The sequence below is a fragment of the Scyliorhinus torazame genome, chromosome 1 (assembly GCF_047496885.1).
Source record: "Scyliorhinus torazame isolate Kashiwa2021f chromosome 1, sScyTor2.1, whole genome shotgun sequence".
NCBI lineage: Eukaryota > Metazoa > Chordata > Chondrichthyes > Carcharhiniformes > Scyliorhinidae > Scyliorhinus > Scyliorhinus torazame.
Window position 1 is genome coordinate 418,291,926 of NC_092707.1, and position 18,704 is coordinate 418,310,629.

The window sequence follows — 18,704 nt, forward strand, 5'->3', positions numbered from 1 at the left end:
GCTGGGAAATCTGGTTACGTTCTCTTGGCTGAAAAGTCAGTTTACAGTCTCTGGGTTTTATTCTTGGGCAGTCCAAAAAGGGCCGAATTGCCCGAAAACCTTACAGATGCCCCTTCGATACGTCCCTACCTGCTTGGACCGTATCGACACAGGTGAAGGGCAATCATTTCCTTTTGTGTGGACCGTAGGCCCCCCCTCAACATCATGCGAAACTACACGTCCCAAGACAGTTCCCTTAATTTAGGCTACCCCTGATTTCAATGAAAGGGAAAGAGAAGATCATACTTAATTCAAACACACAGTAACATATACACATTTCACCGGAACCCCAAACGTAAGGGTCCCTGTACATATATCACAATCAAGTAACTGAAACCCGCGAATCCATACAACTATTTACAATTGCATCTCTTTATTTCACTAAGGATCCTCCTTTCTTGGCTGCACTTCGCTTCTTCCCGTTGAAGGCTCTTCATTTTTCCTCCGTCGTCGATACCTGCAGCTGAGAGGTTTAGTCCAACTGAGACGACAGCATAATGTACCCCCTTGTACAACATTTTCTTTGTGGGGGCAAACACTAAACCATTCTCAGGCCCCCCCCCCTGGTGGTGATCGGACAGTTGTGAGGGTCGATCGGTTGGGCTGTGGGCAGGGGTCGCTTTACCTGAACCAGCAGTTCGGTAGCTTTTACAGTCATCCCTTCCCTGGGCGTTACACATCCCTCCCCAGTGCGGTCAATTCATCCCGTTCCCTGGGTTCTGCCATCACCTTACAAAAGTGATTAATGCCCCTTGTGGACATGCCTTGGTAGATCCCCATAAACACAAATACCTGCCCTGGTCAGAAGCCCACCACTTATCCCAACAAACGGTGATCCTACCCGGTGACCCCGTGATGGTCCGGTAGGTCTTGTTGTCCAGGCGTTCCCAGTCCGAGGACCGATCCCTCATGTCCAGCCTCAGCTTCCTGGGCCACCACCATCTCCCCAAAGGAACGTCCCCCTCACAGGTTAAACACACCCGCCTGCCCTCAGTCACCCTAACCCGGTCAGTCGCCACCTGTACCTCCTCGCAGAGTACAGAGGCCTCTCCATAGGTGAAGCTCTGGTGGCTGGAGTACCTGGTCGAGTTCGACCCCAGCCACCCAGGCCACCTCCCCAGGTGTGAGTAGCGGGTCTGCTCTGTGGCCACCTGGCCTCCCTGTCCGGTAGTGACAAGAGGGGCTCTGCCGCCAGAGCACCCGTAGACGAAGGACTCTTCTGTCTCGCCTCTGCGGAGTTCTCCCGGTCCCACCATCGCCAGGATCAGCAAACTCCACATCGTCGGGTGCCCCATCTGTAAAACAGACAAAACACATCCTTGCCTCTACAGACCTACCTACCTTAAAGTGCATGGGTTCTATCCAGCGGCAGCAGCAGCTTCCGCTTTGAAGTTGTGAAATCAACATGAAATTGCCGCAGCCTGTCTGTGGTTCTGTGTCCACAGCCCGGCTCCACCAGGGTCCTAGTGCCTGCTGCTATCCGGCGGCAGCAGCAGCTCCCGCTTTGAAGTTGCCGCAGCCTGTCTGTGGTTCTGTGTCCACAGCCCGGCTCCACCAGGGTCCTAGTGCCTGCTGCTTCATCATTCTACCATTGCACTAGGCGCTTCTGTGATCCCACGATCCTAAATAATCCACACACCACTACACACTAATTAGTACTAGGAGGGGGAAAATGATATATACAATGCCACCCGTCTCCGGGTGGCCAAATTAAAACTGTGCCCCGCTAAACTGGGGCAGTTCACCTGTCTGGACCAACGGCTCGGGCCAGACCGTCCCCTCCCGGGGGTTCGGGCTGCCCCTTGCCTCTCCTTCCCCAACAGGGTTCGGTGATCCCTCAGCGCTCCCTTCTACTCGGGCCCCCTTACTGCGGGACCGGGTTCTAGGGAGGTGTGATGGGGACCATCTTAGAGGGGGCTTGGAGACCCGGTTGCTCCTTCGTCCCCTGACTGGTTCCCAAGCCCAAGGTGATACCTCCACTTCCTCCGCCTCCTTAGCCTCTATACTAAGGCAGGCCACCTGACCCACAGGTAAGGGCTTGGGAATCGTTACTGTCCCTGGGCTGGGTGCTTGCAGCACTGTCGGTCTCTTTGGGACTGCCCCTTCGGGACAGCACCTTGTCACCGGTTGTGTGACCGTGGAGTCAGGGACCTCCCCCACCGTCGTTAATTCTACGGGGGGTTTCTCCACTACCACCCCCAGTCTTCCCCCCACCTTGCTCTTTCTTGCCCTTATGGGGTGGAACAATTTAAATTGACTGATGTGGCGTTCGCATGGGTCCCACCTTAAGGGATTTAAACTGCAAATAGCCGCTGAGGCAGCCTCCAGAATGGGACCCTGCACCTGGACCGGACCAGGGTCTGGGGCTAGAACTACCCCTGCGCTCCCTTTTTCCTGAGGCTGCTCCCTGGGTAGTCATACGGGTTCTTGTGGTGTGGGTGCGGGCAGGCCCTGGCCCGTTGCCATTGCCACCTGTCCCGACCCAGTTGCTAGGCTCTGCAAAAAGGCTAAAAGTTTCTTTACCTCGAAGGTTTCCAGGGCAGCTGCTCCTGCCGCCGGGGTCTGACTCTCTACTGCGGGAGCCCTCTCCTGCTTGCTAGGGTTTTTACATTCCCTCTTGAAATGCCCGGCCTCCCCACACCCGTAGCATACTGGTTTCTTGTCGGAGGTCCGGGTGCCCTCATGCTTCCACTCTCTCTTAGGGGCTGCTGGCGCGATTTCATGCACCCTACCCTTAAGGGGCTTGTCCTCACCCCTCTCCCCATTACGATATGCGAGGGTAAGTTTCCTAAGGACCTCTTCCTCATTAAGGGCCGGGGTCTGCGGGTCGAACCAGTGTTCGGCTTTTGCCCTAACGTTAGGGAGACAGTTGGCAACTAGGGTCTTCAGCCAGTGGGCGGTTCTTTCCCCTAAATTCCGTCTATCCGCTTGAATCCCGCATGCCTCCATATAGACAATCCACAGCCTGTCTGCGAACATGGTGGGAGATTCCCCTGGTTGCTGCTTGGTTTCCCCCACTCTCATGAAAGGGCTCCCCAGATTCAAGCCCATCGCCTCCAGAACAGCAGTCTGTGCTGCCGCCCATGTGTCAGGTCTTCCCCCATTCCCAGAGGTCACTGTCCTGCATAGCTGTGCATCTAGGGTCATCAGGAGCATCCTTATTTGCTCCCCCTCGTCGCAGTCATTAATGCTGGCTGCCTGTTCCACCTCCATAAAATGAAGCGACGGATCCCCTTTTGGAGTTAGCCTGGGAACGTGGGCCACCATCCCCCTGAGCGCGGATGCCCCATGAGGAATGATAATGTCGCCCTCAACCGGTCCCCTATTCGCCAGCCCCGCCGGGGGACCATACCTTCTTTGTCTGACAGGGCACATCTGCCCTACCTGGGGTTCCTGCTCCTCCTCCCCACTGTCCAGCTCTCCTGCCCCGTTGGGTAGCCCCCCTGTCCCCGGGCTAGCTACCCATATAGGAGACGCCGCTATCTGGGGATACACCACTGACCCCCCTTGGACCTGCCCCTGACCGGGCTGTCCAAACCCTACCTGCTGACCCGGCCCCATCACCGGCATCCCAGGCAGCGGTCTGTCCCCATCCCATGGGGACCCACATACGAAACCAGGCGGACACGCCTCCAGCTGGGGGTACCCTGCCGACCCCCCTTGGACTTGCCCCTGAACGTGCAGTCCGTTCCCCGCCTGCCGACCCGGGCACGATCCCGGTGCCTCAGGAGGCGGTCTATTCCCCTTGGCCTGTGGGGAATCATCCGCTGCGAGGAGCACCTTGCCCCTTGGGAACCCCCCTGGACCTACCAGGTGTACCTGTCCCCTGACCTTGGACAAGGTCTCCTCCAACTCCGTTATTCGTGCCTGGCACGGCCCATGGGCACAGTCCCCTACTTCCTCGCGAGCCACTCGGTACGCTGCCTGGATGTCCCGGTACTTCCCCTCCAGCTTCCTACACTGCTCTGTACTCCGAGCATAGAGTTCCTGGAGCCTCCGTTCCTTTTCTTTACCCTCCACTATCTGGCAGTGGAGATGGTCCTTCTCACACCGGTTAGACTCGCTTTCCTGTTTCATTTCTGCCAATTCCTCCCGCAGTCGTTCCGCTGCGCTCGCGCTGTCCTGTTTAATTTCTGCCAATTCCTCCCGCAGTCGTTCCGCTGCGGTAGCGCTGTCCCCTGCGCTGGCCCTCACTTCTCTCAACTCCTGCTCTGTTTTGACTACCTGCTCGGACAGGCAAACCAGCCAAACTGCCTTCTCCAAGTGCTTTTTGTGCGCCTTACTTTCTGTCCATGCAGCCGCTGCCATTACCGGTTGCTCCGCATTGATTAGTTCTGAGACCCAAGGTTTGGTGAGGTTGACCTTTTGCCACAAATACGAGGAGATTCTCTCCTCCATTTTACTTCGTTCCCTCACCCCCTCTGCCAAGTCACATACTCCAAACCACCGGGGTCCTGCCGCGGTCGCCATTGTAGAGGGTGCCATCTCTGCTACTCCACTACTGGGCCGATATCTGGGGTTTGAGTATCTGTGTGTGTCTCTCTCCAGCTGGCACTGAAACTTCAGAGGCCAGGGGATGCCGCACTGGGACACCTCTGCGGGAGAGAGCACTGAATCAAGCCTGCCGTTTATCCCTAACCGGAAGCCTGAGGCTGAGATCACACAGATATCCAGACCCCTACCAATGCCCAGGTGATTCTCTCTCTTGCCGGTGGTGCAACACCCACCCGGTTCCTACTTCGCTGGAGTAGCTTTCCCAAGAGAGAGAATAGGACACTGCTGTTTATTACCTAACCAGCAGCCTGTCCTGAGTGAATCGCTCAAGATGACCCTAGATTCTTGAACCCGGAATTAAGGTGAGGAATATTTTAACAATGACTTGGTCAGAGATCGCTGGTGAGAGATTGAAGAATTTAAACGACTCCAATTATCAGCAAATCAAGGTTTATTGCAAAACCCAGGTCAAAATCATCAAACAGAAGAAATTATAATAAAATCTTAAACTCTAACACAAACTAAGTCTATTCAGAAAGTACTATAACGGACACAACGAAAACTCTTATTGTTACACAGTTTTAGCAATCACACAGAACACAAATCAAGTCCCCTTCCCCAGAGCCTCAACCACTATCAAGGTCAAGGGAGTTTCGCAAGCTGCTGCAGGGTACTTACGGTCACAGGCTGCAGAGGTCAAGTCAAAGGTGGAGAGGTCGAGCCAAAAGACCCTCAATCGAAACACAGCCCCTTTTATACCCGTTTTACCAGGCTTTTCCTGTGTTCGGCCAGCCCCTTTTGCATTGAATTGGTAAGGTTTAAAGTTCCCGCTGGTCCCGCCCCCTTTGAGCCGGTCAGAGCTGTCGACTTCCGGGTTTTCCTCCTCCTTTGCGTTGTATCAGTCCAAGTTTAAAGTTCCCGCTGGTCCCGCCCCCTTTGAGCTGGTCAGAGCTGTTTGCGTCCGGGTATTCCTCGCAGGTCCGCTCCTTCCAGTGAGTTCCTGCCGGTGGCTTCTGTCAAGATTGGAGTACCTCCCCCAGGTCCGCCTCCAACTTGGTTTTTTTCTACCGCTTATCTTCAAGGGGCTTTTCCAGCGCAATGTACTGAGCCCAGACAGTCTGCTTTTTAGGATAACAAGGTTAGGCTCTCTTGTGAAGATTTTCAAAAGGTCTTCCAGCTGCTCCGGAGATGGCTGCTATTCTCACCTTGCTATGTTGATGGGGTGTTAATTGGATTCTACTCTGGTGGAAGCCAAGTCATTTACATCTGCATGGGGCTATGACCATCCCATTGTCCTGCTTGCAGGCAGGCCCCCTGTGTATTCCCGTGCCCCTTTGTCTGTGTGTTAATCTTATCTCGTTGTCTGGCTCCTTCTTCCTTGTAGCTCCTAGGGGGGGGTGTGTAAATACCTATGCCCCTACTCAGCTCAGCGGACCAAGCCTGCTGGGAAATCTGGTTACGTTCTCTTGGCTGAAAAGTCAGTTTACAGTCTCTGGGTTTTATTCTTGGGCAGTCCAAAAAGGGCCGAATTGCCCGAAAACCTTACATCACTCCCTGTTATCACCCCGGCTCCGCTCTCAGTCTCACTCTTTCTCACTCTCTGTTACCCTCCCCGGCTCCGCTCTCAGTCTCGCTCTTTCTCATTCTCTGTTATCTCCCCGGCTCCGCTCTCAGTCTCGCTCTTTCTCACTCTCTGTTACCCTCCCCGGCTCCGCTCTCAGTCTCGCTCTTTCTCATTCTCTGTTATCACCCCGGCTCCACTCTCAGGCTCGCTCTTTCTCACTCTCTGTTACCCTCCCGGCTCCGCTCTCAGTCTCACTCTTTCTCACTCTCTGTTACCCTCCCCGGCTCCACTCTCAGTCTCGCTCTTTCTCACTCTCTGTTATCTCCCCGGCTCCGCTCTCAGCCTCGCTCTTTCTCACTCTCTGTTATCCTCCCGGCTCCGCTCTCAGTCTCGCTCTCTCTCACTCTCTGTTACCCTCCTGGCTCCGCTCTCAGTCTCGCTCTTTCTCACTCTCTGTTACCGTCCTGGCTCCGCTCTCAGTCTCGCTCTTTCTCACTCTCTGTTATCCCCCCGGCTCCGCTCTCAGTCTCGCTCTTTCTCACTCTCTGTTACCCCCCCGGCTCCACTCTCAGTCTCGCTCTTTCTCACTCTCTGTTATCACCCCGGCTCCACTCTCAGTCTCGCTCTTTCTCACTCTCTGTTACCCTCCCCGGCTCCACTCTCAGTCTCTCTCTTTCTCACTCTCTGTTATCCCCCCGGCTCCGCTCTCAGTCTCGCTCTTTCTCACTCTCTGTTACCCTCCCCGGCTCCACTCTCAGTCTCTCTCTTTCTCACTCTCTGTTATCCTCCCGGCTCCGCTCTCAGTCTCGCTCTTTCTCACTCTCTGTTATCCCCCCGGCTCCGCTCTCAGTCTCGCTCTTTCTCACTCTCTGTTATCCTCCCGGCTCCGCTCTCAGTCTCGCTCTTTCTCACTCTCTGTTATCCTCCCGGCTCCACTCTCAGTCTCGCTCTTTCTCACTCTCTGTTATCCCCCCCGGCTCCGCTCTCAGTCTCGCTCTTTCTCACTCTCTGTTATCTCCCCGGCTCCGCTCTCAGTCTCACTCTTTCTCACTCTCTGTTATCCTCCCGGCTCCGCTCTCAGTCTCACTCTTTCTCACTCTGTTATCACCCCGGCTCCGCTCTCAGTCTCACTCTTTCTCACTCTCTCTTACCGTCCCCGGCTCCGCTCTCAGTCTCGCTCTTTCTCACTCTCTGTTACCCTCCCCGGCTCCGCTCTCAGTCTCGCTCTTTCTCACTCTCTGTTATCCTCCCGGCTCCGCTCTCAGTCTCGCTCTTTCTCACTCTCTGTTATCCCCCCGGCTCCGCTCTCAGTCTCTCTCTTTCTCACTCTCTGTTATCCTCCCGGCTCCGCTCTCAGTCTCACTCTTTCTCACTCTCTGTTATCCTCCCGGCTCCGCTCTCAGTCTCGCTCTTTCTCACTCTCTGTTATCACCCCGGCTCCGCTCTCAGTCTCGCTCTTTCTCACTCTCTGTTATCCTCCCGGCTCCGCTCTCAGTCTCGCTCTTTCTCACTCTCTGTTATCCTCCCGGCTCCGCTCTCAGTCTCGCTCTTTCTCACTCTCTGTTATCCTCCCGGCTCCGCTCTCAGTCTCGCTCTTTCTCACTCTCTGTTATCTCCCCGGCTCCGCTCTCAGTCTCACTCTTTCTCACTCTCTGTTATCCTCCCGGCTCCGCTCTCAGCCTCGCTCTTTCTCACTCTCTGTTACCCTCCCGGCTCCGCTCTCAGTCTCACTCTTTCTCACTCTCTGTTATCTCCCCGGCTCCGCTCTCAGTCTCACTCTTTCTCACTCTGTTATCCTCCCGGCTCCACTCTCAGTCTCGCTCTTTCTCACTCTCTGTTATCACCCCGGCTCCGCTCTCAGTCTCGCTCTTTCTCACTCTCTGTTACCCTCCCGGCTCCGCTCTCAGTCTCACTCTTTCTCACTCTCTGTTATCACCCCGGCTCCGCTCTCAGTCTCGCTCTTTCTCACTCTCTGTTATCCTCCCGGCTCCGCTCTCAGTCTCGCTCTTTCTCACTCTCTGTTATCTCCCCGGCTCCGCTCTCAGTCTCACTCTTTCTCACTCTCTGTTATCCTCCCGGCTCCGCTCTCAGCCTCGCTCTTTCTCACTCTCTGTTATCTCCCCGGCTCCGCTCTCAGTCTCACTCTTTCTCACTCTCTGTTATCCTCCCGGCTCCGCTCTCTGCCTCGCTCTTTCTCACTCTCTGTTACCCCCCCGGCTCCACTCTCAGTCTCGCTCTTTCTCACTCTCTGTTATCACCCCGGCTCCGCTCTCAGTCTCGCTCTTTCTCACTCTCTGTTACCCTCCCGGCTCCGCTCTCAGTCTCACTCTTTCTCACTCTCTGTTACCCTCCCGGCTCCGCTCTCAGTCTCGCTCTTTCTCACTCTCTGTTATCCTCCCGGCTCCGCTCTCAGTCTCGCTCTTTCTCACTCTCTGTTATCCCCCCGGCTCCGCTCTCAGTCTCGCTCTTTCTCACTCTCTGTTACCCCCCCGGCTCCACTCTCAGTCTCGCTCTTTCTCACTCTCTGTTATCACCCCGGCTCCACTCTCAGTCTCGCTCTTTCTCACTCTCTGTTACCCTCCCCGGCTCCACTCTCAGTCTCTCTCTTTCTCACTCTCTGTTATCCCCCCGGCTCCGCTCTCAGTCTCGCTCTTTCTCACTCTCTGTTACCCTCCCCGGCTCCACTCTCAGTCTCTCTCTTTCTCACTCTCTGTTATCCTCCCGGCTCCGCTCTCAGTCTCGCTCTTTCTCACTCTCTGTTATCCCCCCGGCTCCGCTCTCAGTCTCGCTCTTTCTCACTCTCTGTTATCCTCCCGGCTCCGCTCTCAGTCTCGCTCTTTCTCACTCTCTGTTATCCTCCCGGCTCCACTCTCAGTCTCGCTCTTTCTCACTCTCTGTTATCCCCCCCAGCTCCGCTCTCAGTCTCGCTCTTTCTCACTCTCTGTTATCTCCCCAGCTCCGCTCTCAGTCTCACTCTTTCTCACTCTCTGTTATCCTCCCGGCTCCGCTCTCAGTCTCACTCTTTCTCACTCTGTTATCACCCCGGCTCCGCTCTCAGTCTCACTCTTTCTCACTCTCTGTTACCGTCCCCGGCTCCGCTCTCAGTCTCGCTCTTTCTCACTCTCTGTTACCCTCCACGGCTCCGCTCTCAGTCTCGCTCTTTCTCACTCTCTGTTATCCTCCCGGCTCCGCTCTCAGTCTCGCTCTTTCTCACTCTCTGTTATCCCCCCGGCTCCGCTCTCAGTCTCTCTCTTTCTCACTCTCTGTTATCCTCCCGGCTCCGCTCTCAGTCTCACTCTTTCTCACTCTCTGTTATCCTCCCGGCTCCGCTCTCAGTCTCGCTCTTTCTCACTCTATGTTATCACCCCGGCTCCGCTCTCAGTCTCGCTCTTTCTCACTCTCTGTTATCCTCCCGGCTCCGCTCTCAGTCTCGCTCTTTCTCACTCTCTGTTATCCTCCCGGCTCCGCTCTCAGTCTCGCTCTTTCTCACTCTCTGTTATCCTCCCGGCTCCGCTCTCAGTCTCGCTCTTTCTCACTCTCTGTTATCTCCCCGGCTCCGCTCTCAGTCTCACTCTTTCTCACTCTCTGTTATCCTCCCGGCTCCGCTCTCAGCCTCGCTCTTTCTCACTCTCTGTTACCCTCCCGGCTCCGCTCTCAGTCTCACTCTTTCTCACTCTCTGTTATCTCCCCGGCTCCGCTCTCAGTCTCACTCTTTCTCACTCTGTTATCCTCCCGGCTCCACTCTCAGTCTCGCTCTTTCTCACTCTCTGTTATTACCCCGGCTCCGCTCTCAGTCTCGCTCTTTCTCACTCTCTGTTACCCTCCCGGCTCCGCTCTCAGTCTCACTCTTTCTCACTCTCTGTTATCACCCCGGCTCCGCTCTCAGTCTCGCTCTTTCTCACTCTCTGTTATCCTCCCGGCTCCGCTCTCAGTCTCGCTCTTTCTCACTCTCTGTTATCTCCCCGGCTCCGCTCTCAGTCTCACTCTTTCTCACTCTCTGTTATCCTCCCGGCTCCGCTCTCAGTCTTTCTCACTCTCTGTTATCTCCCCGGCTCCGCTCTCAGTCTCGCTCTGTTATCACCCCGGCTCCACTCTCAGTCTCACTCTTTCTCACTCTCTGTTACCCTCCCCGGCTCCGCTCTCAGTCTCACTCTTTCTCACTCTCTGTTATCTCCCCGGCTCCGCTCTCAGTCTCGCTCTTTCTCACTCTCTGTTATCCTCCCGGCTCCGCTCTCAGTCTCGCTCTTTCTCACTCTCTGTTATCCCCCCGGCTCCGCTCTCAGTCTCACTCTTTCTCACTCTCTGTTATCCTCCCGGCTCCGCTCTCAGTCTCGCTCTTTCTCACTCTCTGTTACCCCCCCGGCTCCACTCTCAGTCTCGCTCTTTCTCACTCTCTGTTATCTCCCCGGCTCCGCTCTCAGTCTCTCTCTTTCTCACTCTCTGTTATCACCCCGGCTCCGCTCTCAGTCTCACTCTTTCTCACTCTCTGTTATCCTCCCGGCTCCGCTCTCAGTCTCACTCTTTCTCACTCTCTGTTACCCTCCCGGCTCCGCTCTCAGTCTCTCTCTTTCTCACCATCTGTTATCCTCCCGGCTCCGCTCTCAGTCTCACTCTTTCTCACTCTCTGTTATCCTCCAGGCTCCGCTCTCAGTCTCACTCTTTCTCACTCTGTTATCACCCCGGCTCCGCTCTCAGTCTCGCTCTTTCTCACTCTGTTATCACCCCGGCTCCGCTCTCAGTCTCACTCTTTCTCACTCTCTGTTACCGTCCCCGGCTCCGCTCTCAGTCTCGCTCTTTCTCACTCTCTGTTATCCTCCCGGCTCCGCTCTCAGTCTCGCTCTTTCTCACTCTCTGTTATCCTCCCGGCTCCGCTCTCAGTCTCGCTCTTTCTCACTCTCTGTTATCCTCCCGGCTCTGCTCTCAGTCTCACTCTTTCTCACTCTCTGTTACCCTCCCCGGCTCCGCTCTCAGTCTCGCTCTTTCTCACTCTCTGTTACCCTCCCGGCTCCGCTCTCAGTCTCTCTCTTTCTCACCATCTGTTATCCTCCCGGCTCCGCTCTCAGTCTCACTCTTTCTCACTCTCTGTTATCCTCCAGGCTCCGCTCTCAGTCTCACTCTTTCTCACTCTGTTATCACCCCGGCTCCGCTCTCAGTCTCGCTCTTTCTCACTCTCTGTTATCACCCCGGCTCCGCTCTCAGTCTCACTCTTTCTCACTCTCTGTTACCGTCCCCGGCTCCGCTCTCAGTCTCGCTCTTTCTCACTCTCTGTTACCCTCCCCGGCTCCGCTCTCAGTCTCGCTCTTTCTCACTCTCTGTTATCCTCCCGGCTCCGCTCTCAGTCTCGCTCTTTCTCACTCTCTGTTACCCTCCCCGGCTCCGCTCTCAGTCTCGCTCTTTCTCACTCTCTGTTATCCTCCCGGCTCCGCTCTCAGTCTCGCTCTTTCTCACTCTCTGTTATCCTCCCGGCTCCGCTCTCAGTCTCGCTCTTTCTCACTCTCTGTTATCACCCCGGCTCCGCTCTCAGTCTCGCTCTTTCTCACTCTCGGTTACCCTCCCGGCTCCGCTCTCAGTCTCGCTCTTTCTCACTCTCTGTTACCCTCCCGGCTCCGCTCTCAGTCTCACTCTTTCTCACTCTCTGTTACCCTCCCGGCTCCGCTCTCAGTCTCGCTCTTTCTCACTCTCTGTTATCACCCCGGCTCCGCTCTCAGTCTCACTCTTTCTCACTCTCTGTTATCCTCCCGGCTCCGCTCTCAGTCTCACTCTTTCTCACTCTCTGTTATCCTCCCGGCTCCACTCTCAGGTCGCTCATTCTCACTCTCTGTTATCACCCCGGCTCCGCTCTCAGTCTCGCTCTTTCTCACTCTCTGTTACCCTCCCGGCTCCGCTCTCAGTCTCTCTCTTTCTCACCATCTGTTATCCTCCCGGCTCCGCTCTCAGTCTCTCTCTTTCTCACTCTCTGTTATCTCCCCGGCTCCGCTCTCAGTCTCGCTCTTTCTCACTCTCTGTTATCACCCCGGCTCCACTCTCAGTCTCACTCTTTCTCACTCTCTGTTATCCTCCCGGCTCCGTTCTCAGTCTCACTCTTTCTCACTTTCTGTTATCTCCCTGGCTCCACTCTCAGTCTCGCTCTTTCTCACTCTCTGTTACCCTCCCCGGCTCCGCTCTCAGTCTCTCTCTTTCTCACTCTCTGTTATCTCCCCGGCTCCGCTCTCAGTCTCGCTCTTTCTCACTCTCTGTTATCCTCCCGGCTCAGCTCTCAGTCTCACTCTTTCTCACTCTCTGTTATCACCCCGGCTCCGCTCTCAGTCTCGCTCTTTCTCACTCTCTGTTATCACCCCGGCTCCACTCTCAGTCTCACTCTTTCTCACTCTCTGTTATCCTCCAGGCTCCGCTCTCAGTCTCACTCTTTCTCACTCTGTTATCACCCCGGCTCCGCTCTCAGTCTCGCTCTTTCTCACTCTGTTATCACCCCGGCTCCGCTCTCAGTCTCACTCTTTCTCACTCTCTGTTACCGTCCCCGGCACCGCTCTCAGTCTCGCTCTTTCTCACTCTCTGTTACCGTCCCCGGCTCCGCTCTCAGTCTCGCTCTTTCTCACTCTCTGTTATCCTCCCGGCTCCGCTCTCAGTCTCGCTCTTTCTCACTCTCTGTTATCCTCCCGGCTCCGCTCTCAGTCTCGCTCTTTCTCACTCTCTGTTATCCTCCCGGCTCTGCTCTCAGTCTCACTCTTTCTCACTCTCTGTTACCCTCCCCGGCTCCGCTCTCAGTCTCGCTCTTTCTCACTCTCTGTTACCCTCCCGGCTCCGCTCTCAGTCTCTCTCTTTCTCACCATCTGTTATCCTCCCGGCTCCGCTCTCAGTCTCGCTCTTTCTCACTCTCTGTTACCCTCCCGGCTCCGCTCTCAGTCTCACTCTTTCTCACTCTCTGTTACCCTCCCGGCTCCGCTCTCAGTCTCGCTCTTTCTCACTCTCTGTTATCACCCCGGCTCCGCTCTCAGTCTCACTCTTTCTCACTCTCTGTTATCCTCCCGGCTCCGCTCTCAGTCTCACTCTTTCTCACTCTCTGTTATCCTCCCGGCTCCACTCTCAGGTCGCTCATTCTCACTCTCTGTTATCACCCCGGCTCCGCTCTCAGTCTCGCTCTTTCTCACTCTCTGTTACCCTCCCGGCTCCGCTCTCAGTCTCTCTCTTTCTCACCATCTGTTATCCTCCCGGCTCCGCTCTCAGTCTCTCTCTTTCTCACTCTCTGTTATCTCCCCGGCTCCGCTCTCAGTCTCGCTCTTTCTCACTCTCTGTTATCACCCCGGCTCCACTCTCAGTCTCACTCTTTCTCACTCTCTGTTATCCTCCCGGCTCCGTTCTCAGTCTCACTCTTTCTCACTTTCTGTTATCTCCCTGGCTCCACTCTCAGTCTCGCTCTTTCTCACTCTCTGTTACCCTCCCCGGCTCCGCTCTCAGTCTCTCTCTTTCTCACTCTCTGTTATCTCCCCGGCTCCGCTCTCAGTCTCGCTCTTTCTCACTCTCTGTTATCCTCCCGGCTCAGCTCTCAGTCTCACTCTTTCTCACTCTCTGTTATCACCCCGGCTCCGCTCTCAGTCTCGCTCTTTCTCACTCTCTGTTATCACCCCGGCTCCACTCTCAGTCTCACTCTTTCTCACTCTCTGTTATCCTCCAGGCTCCGCTCTCAGTCTCACTCTTTCTCACTCTGTTATCACCCCGGCTCCGCTCTCAGTCTCGCTCTTTCTCACTCTGTTATCACCCCGGCTCCGCTCTCAGTCTCACTCTTTCTCACTCTCTGTTACCGTCCCCGGCACCGCTCTCAGTCTCGCTCTTTCTCACTCTCTGTTACCGTCCCCGGCTCCGCTCTCAGTCTCGCTCTTTCTCACTCTCTGTTATCCTCCCGGCTCCGCTCTCAGTCTCGCTCTTTCTCACTCTCTGTTATCCTCCCGGCTCCGCTCTCAGTCTCGCTCTTTCTCACTCTCTGTTATCCTCCCGGCTCTGCTCTCAGTCTCACTCTTTCTCACTCTCTGTTACCCTCCCCGGCTCCGCTCTCAGTCTCGCTCTTTCTCACTCTCTGTTACCCTCCCGGCTCCTCTCTCAGTCTCTCTCTTTCTCACCATCTGTTATCCTCCCGGCTCCGCTCTCAGTCTCACTCTTTCTCACTCTCTGTTATCCTCCAGGCTCCGCTCTCAGTCTCACTCTTTCTCACTCTGTTATCACCCCGGCTCCGCTCTCAGTCTCACTCTTTCTCACTCTCTGTTACCGTCCCCGGCTCCGCTCTCAGTCTCGCTCTTTCTCACTCTCTGTTACCCTCCCCGGCTCCGCTCTCAGTCTCGCTCTTTCTCACTCTCTGTTATCCTCCCGGCTCCGCTCTCAGTCTCGCTCTTTCTCACTCTCTGTTACCCTCCCCGGCTCCGCTCTCAGTCTCGCTCTTTCTCACTCTCTGTTATCCTCCCGGCTCCGCTCTCAGTCTCGCTCTTTCTCACTCTCTGTTATCCTCCCGGCTCCGCTCTCAGTCTCGCTCTTTCTCACTCTCTGTTATCACCCCGGCTCCGCTCTCAGTCTCGCTCTTTCTCACTCTCGGTTACCCTCCCGGCTCCGCTCTCAGTCTCGCTCTTTCTCACTCTCTGTTATCCTCCCGGCTCCGCTCTCAGTCTCGCTCTTTCTCACTCTCTGTTATCACCCCGGCTCCGCTCTCAGTCTCACTCTTTCTCACTCTCTGTTATCCTCCCGGCTCCGCTCTCAGTCTCACTCTTTCTCACTCTCTGTTATCCTCCCGGCTCCGCTCTCAGTCTCGCTCTTTCTCACTCTCTGTTATCACCCCGGCTCCGCTCTCAGTCTCGCTCTTTCTCACTCTCTGTTACCCTCCCGGCTCCGCTCTCAGTCTCTCTCTTTCTCACCATCTGTTATCCTCCCGGCTCCGCTCTCAGTCTCTCTCTTTCTCACTCTCTGTTATCTCCCCGGCTCCGCTCTCAGTCTCACTCTTTCTCACTCTCTGTTATCCTCCCGGCTCCGCTCTCAGTCTCATTCTTTCTCACTCTCTGTTATCACCCCGGCTCCGCTCTCAGTCTTGCTCTTTCTCACTCTCTGTTATCACCCCGGCTCCACTCTCAGTCTCACTCTTTCTCACTCTCTGTTATCCTCCCGGCTCCGTTCTCAGTCTCACTCTTTCTCACTTTCTGTTATCTCCCTGGCTCCACTCTCAGTCTCGCTCTTTCTCACTCTCTGTTACCCTCCCCGGATCCGCTCTCAGTCTCTCTCTTTCTCACTCTCTGTCATCTCCCCGGCTCCGCTCTCAGTCTCGCTCTTTCTCACTCTCTGTTATCCTCCCGGCTCAGCTCTCAGTCTCACTCTTTCTCACTCTCTGTTATCACCCCGGCTCCGCTCTCAGTCTCGCTCTTTCTCACTCTCTGTTATCACCCCGGCTCCACTCTCAGTCTCACTCTTTCTCACTCTCTGTTATCCTCCAGGCTCCGCTCTCAGTCTCACTCTTTCTCACTCTGTTATCACCCCGGCTCCGCTCTCAGTCTCGCTCTTTCTCACTCTGTTATCACCCCGGCTCCGCTCTCAGTCTCACTCTTTCTCACTCTCTGTTACCGTCCCCGGCACCGCTCTCAGTCTCGCTCTTTCTCACTCTCTGTTACCGTCCCCGGCTCCGCTCTCAGTCTCGCTCTTTCTCACTCTCTGTTATCCTCCCGGCTCCGCTCTCAGTCTCGCTCTTTCTCACTCTCTGTTATCCTCCCGGCTCCGCTCTCAGTCTCGCTCTTTCTCACTCTCTGTTATCCTCCCGGCTCTGCTCTCAGTCTCACTCTTTCTCACTCTCTGTTACCCTCCCCGGCTCCGCTCTCAGTCTCGCTCTTTCTCACTCTCTGTTACCCTCCCGGCTCCGCTCTCAGTCTCTCTCTTTCTCACCATCTGTTATCCTCCCGGCTCCGCTCTCAGTCTCACTCTTTCTCACTCTCTGTTATCCTCCAGGCTCCGCTCTCAGTCTCACTCTTTCTCACTCTGTTATCACCCCGGCTCCGCTCTCAGTCTCGCTCTTTCTCACTCTCTGTTATCACCCCGGCTCCGCTCTCAGTCTCACTCTTTCTCACTCTCTGTTACCGTCCCCGGCTCCGCTCTCAGTCTCTCTCTTTCTCACTCTCTGTTATCTCCCCGGCTCCGCTCTCAGCCTCGCTCTTTCTCACTCTCTGTTACCCTCCCGGCTCCGCTCTCAGTCTCACTCTTTCTCACTCTCTGTTATCACCCCTGGTTGGGAGGGGTCTCTGATAATGCTGTCTGCCTTCCTGAGGCAGCGGGAGGTGTAGACAGAATCAATGTGAGGGTAGCAAGTTTGTGTGATGCGTCGGGCTGAGTTCACCACACTCTGCAGTTTCTTGCGATCATGGACAGGGCAGTTGCCACACCAGCTGTGATGCAGCCGGATAGGATGCTCTCTGTCGCACATCTATAGACATTTGTGAGAGTTGCAGACATGCAAAATTTCTTTAGCTTCCGTAGTGCAAGGACTAATGGTCAAGGTTTGATAATATTTCCTGTGGGTAAAAATAAGAAGTGTTGGCCCTTGGCTTGGGAAGTCAAGAAAATAAGGTGAGTAATTAAACAAGCACCCTGGCTGCAGAGACTTTGGCGTTGACATGGCATTCTTTTTATCTCAAACATTAGGGGAAATATTAAATGTGGGAAATGATGAAGGAAAAGTCCCAATAGAGAGTCGGATGGATAATGAATTGGGATTCCATACACTCTACAAAGAGTGTGAGTGAAAAGAGATTGCCAACTGATATTGCTGCAAGTTGAGAACAAACTGCGAAAGGATCTCTCAAAGCTTCAGTGGATTGAAAAAGGTTTTCAGTTATCGATATAGATATAGAACATACAGAAAGAGGCCATTCGGCCCATCGAGTGTGCACCGACCCACTTCCACCCTATCACCCCCAACACAATAACCCCTCCTAACCTTTTTGGACACTAAAGGCAATTTAGCATGGCCAATCCACCTAACCCGCACATCTTTGGACTGTGGGAGGAAACCGGAGCACCCGGAGGAAACCCACGCACACACGGGGAGGACGTGCAGACTCCGCACAGACAGTGACCCAAGCCGGGAATCGAACCTGGGACCCTGGAGCTGTGAAGCAACTGTGCTAACCCCTGTGCTACCGTGCTACCCCAATCAGCCTGCAGCACAAGAAATAAATGCTTGTCATGAAAATTAGCAGTGGGATTAAAAAAAGGACAATTCTTGCTGTGAGGTTTGTTGCCTGTAAATGGGGGATTTATTTTTCTATTTTCAGATTTTATTTTTCTGAAAAGGGAATGCATTGTTTTGAAAAAGAAGAGAATCTGTAAACGTCGAATTTGTGTTGCAATGAAATACATGTTTTGAATTAATAATTAAGCAACTGGGGAAAGCTAAGGGGATCATTGTGAAAGTATGTTAACCAGTTCATTGTCAGTGTCTGCGCGGAGCTGGGAGACGCTCTCACTTTGCTTTGCTGCCTTGGAAACATGCTGCCAGACTTCCAGTTCCCATCTCCCAACCGGTCACCCCAGGGCCAGGGAAATCCTGCTCCTGGAGTGCAAACGTAGCCCGTCACGATCAACATTCATGCCAGTTATTTAAGGGACTTTTCTAGGGTCGTGACAGGAGGGTTGGTGGCCAGAGACCATGGGCGGGATTCTCTGGTCTGCCATTCCGCGGCGCGCCCCTGACCGCAGCCGGATTCTCTGTCCCCACAGCCGGCCAATGGGTGGCTGGATTCTCTGATTTTGAGATGAAGTGCTGAGTGCATGCGCGGGGATGCCGTGAGTGGCCGCTGACGCTCCCACGCATGCGCCGCCCGGCAAAGTCATTACCGCGCCAGCTGGCGGGGCACCAAAGGCCTTTCCCGCCAGCTTGTGGGGCGGAAATCAGTCCGGCGCGGGCGTAGCCCCTCAAGGTGAGGGCTCGGCCTCTCAAGATGTGGAGAATTCCGCAGCTTTGGGGCGGCGCGATGCCGGACTGATTCGCGCCGTTTTTGGCGTCGGTCGGCGGACATCGCGCCGATTACGGAGAATCCCGCTCTTCCTCTCAGACTCTGCTGACAGTGTATTGCTAGAAACCAAATGCCTGGCAACATTCCCTGCTCTGCTCACTCACACTGGGTCCTATCCACAATCTATCAACTGTACAATGTCCATCCTCTTCTGTCACATTTCAACTGGATTGCAGACACTGAACTAATTCTGCTTTGCAAACCTTTTCAGCCGATCTCCATCTCCACTGCAAGCAACAGAGAAGGAGAGCCCAGCTGCCGTGGCTGAAGGTTGCTTCAGGGAGCTGCTGGGCAGAGCTGCATACGGAAATATCAAGAATGCCGTCAAGCCAGTTTTAATGTACGTCACGTGTTTGCTTCACTAATGTTGGCTGAAGACTTTTTTGTCCTTCAAACTGGGCAATCTGCCTGTAGCTAAAATTTGGTGTTGTCACCATAGTCCCATGCACACTCTCCCCATGTACACTCTCCCCATGTACACTCTCCCCATGTACACTCTCCCCATGTACACTCTCCCCTATCACTGACCCTACCCCCCATTCACTCCCCTCCCACAGCCCCATGTACACTCT

At 54.9% G+C, this 18,704-nt stretch overlaps 1 protein-coding gene across 1 annotated transcript in view; it reads left to right on the forward strand.

Annotated features, from left to right (window-relative positions):
• LOC140425006 (protein EFR3 homolog B-like) overlaps positions 1-18,704 on the forward strand; it is a 252,529-nt gene that overhangs the window by 169,409 nt on the left and 64,416 nt on the right. The window contains exon 7 of the mRNA XM_072508816.1: positions 18,344-18,472. Coding sequence (XP_072364917.1) covers positions 18,344-18,472 — 129 coding nt within the window. The remainder of the gene's footprint in view (positions 1-18,343; positions 18,473-18,704) is intronic.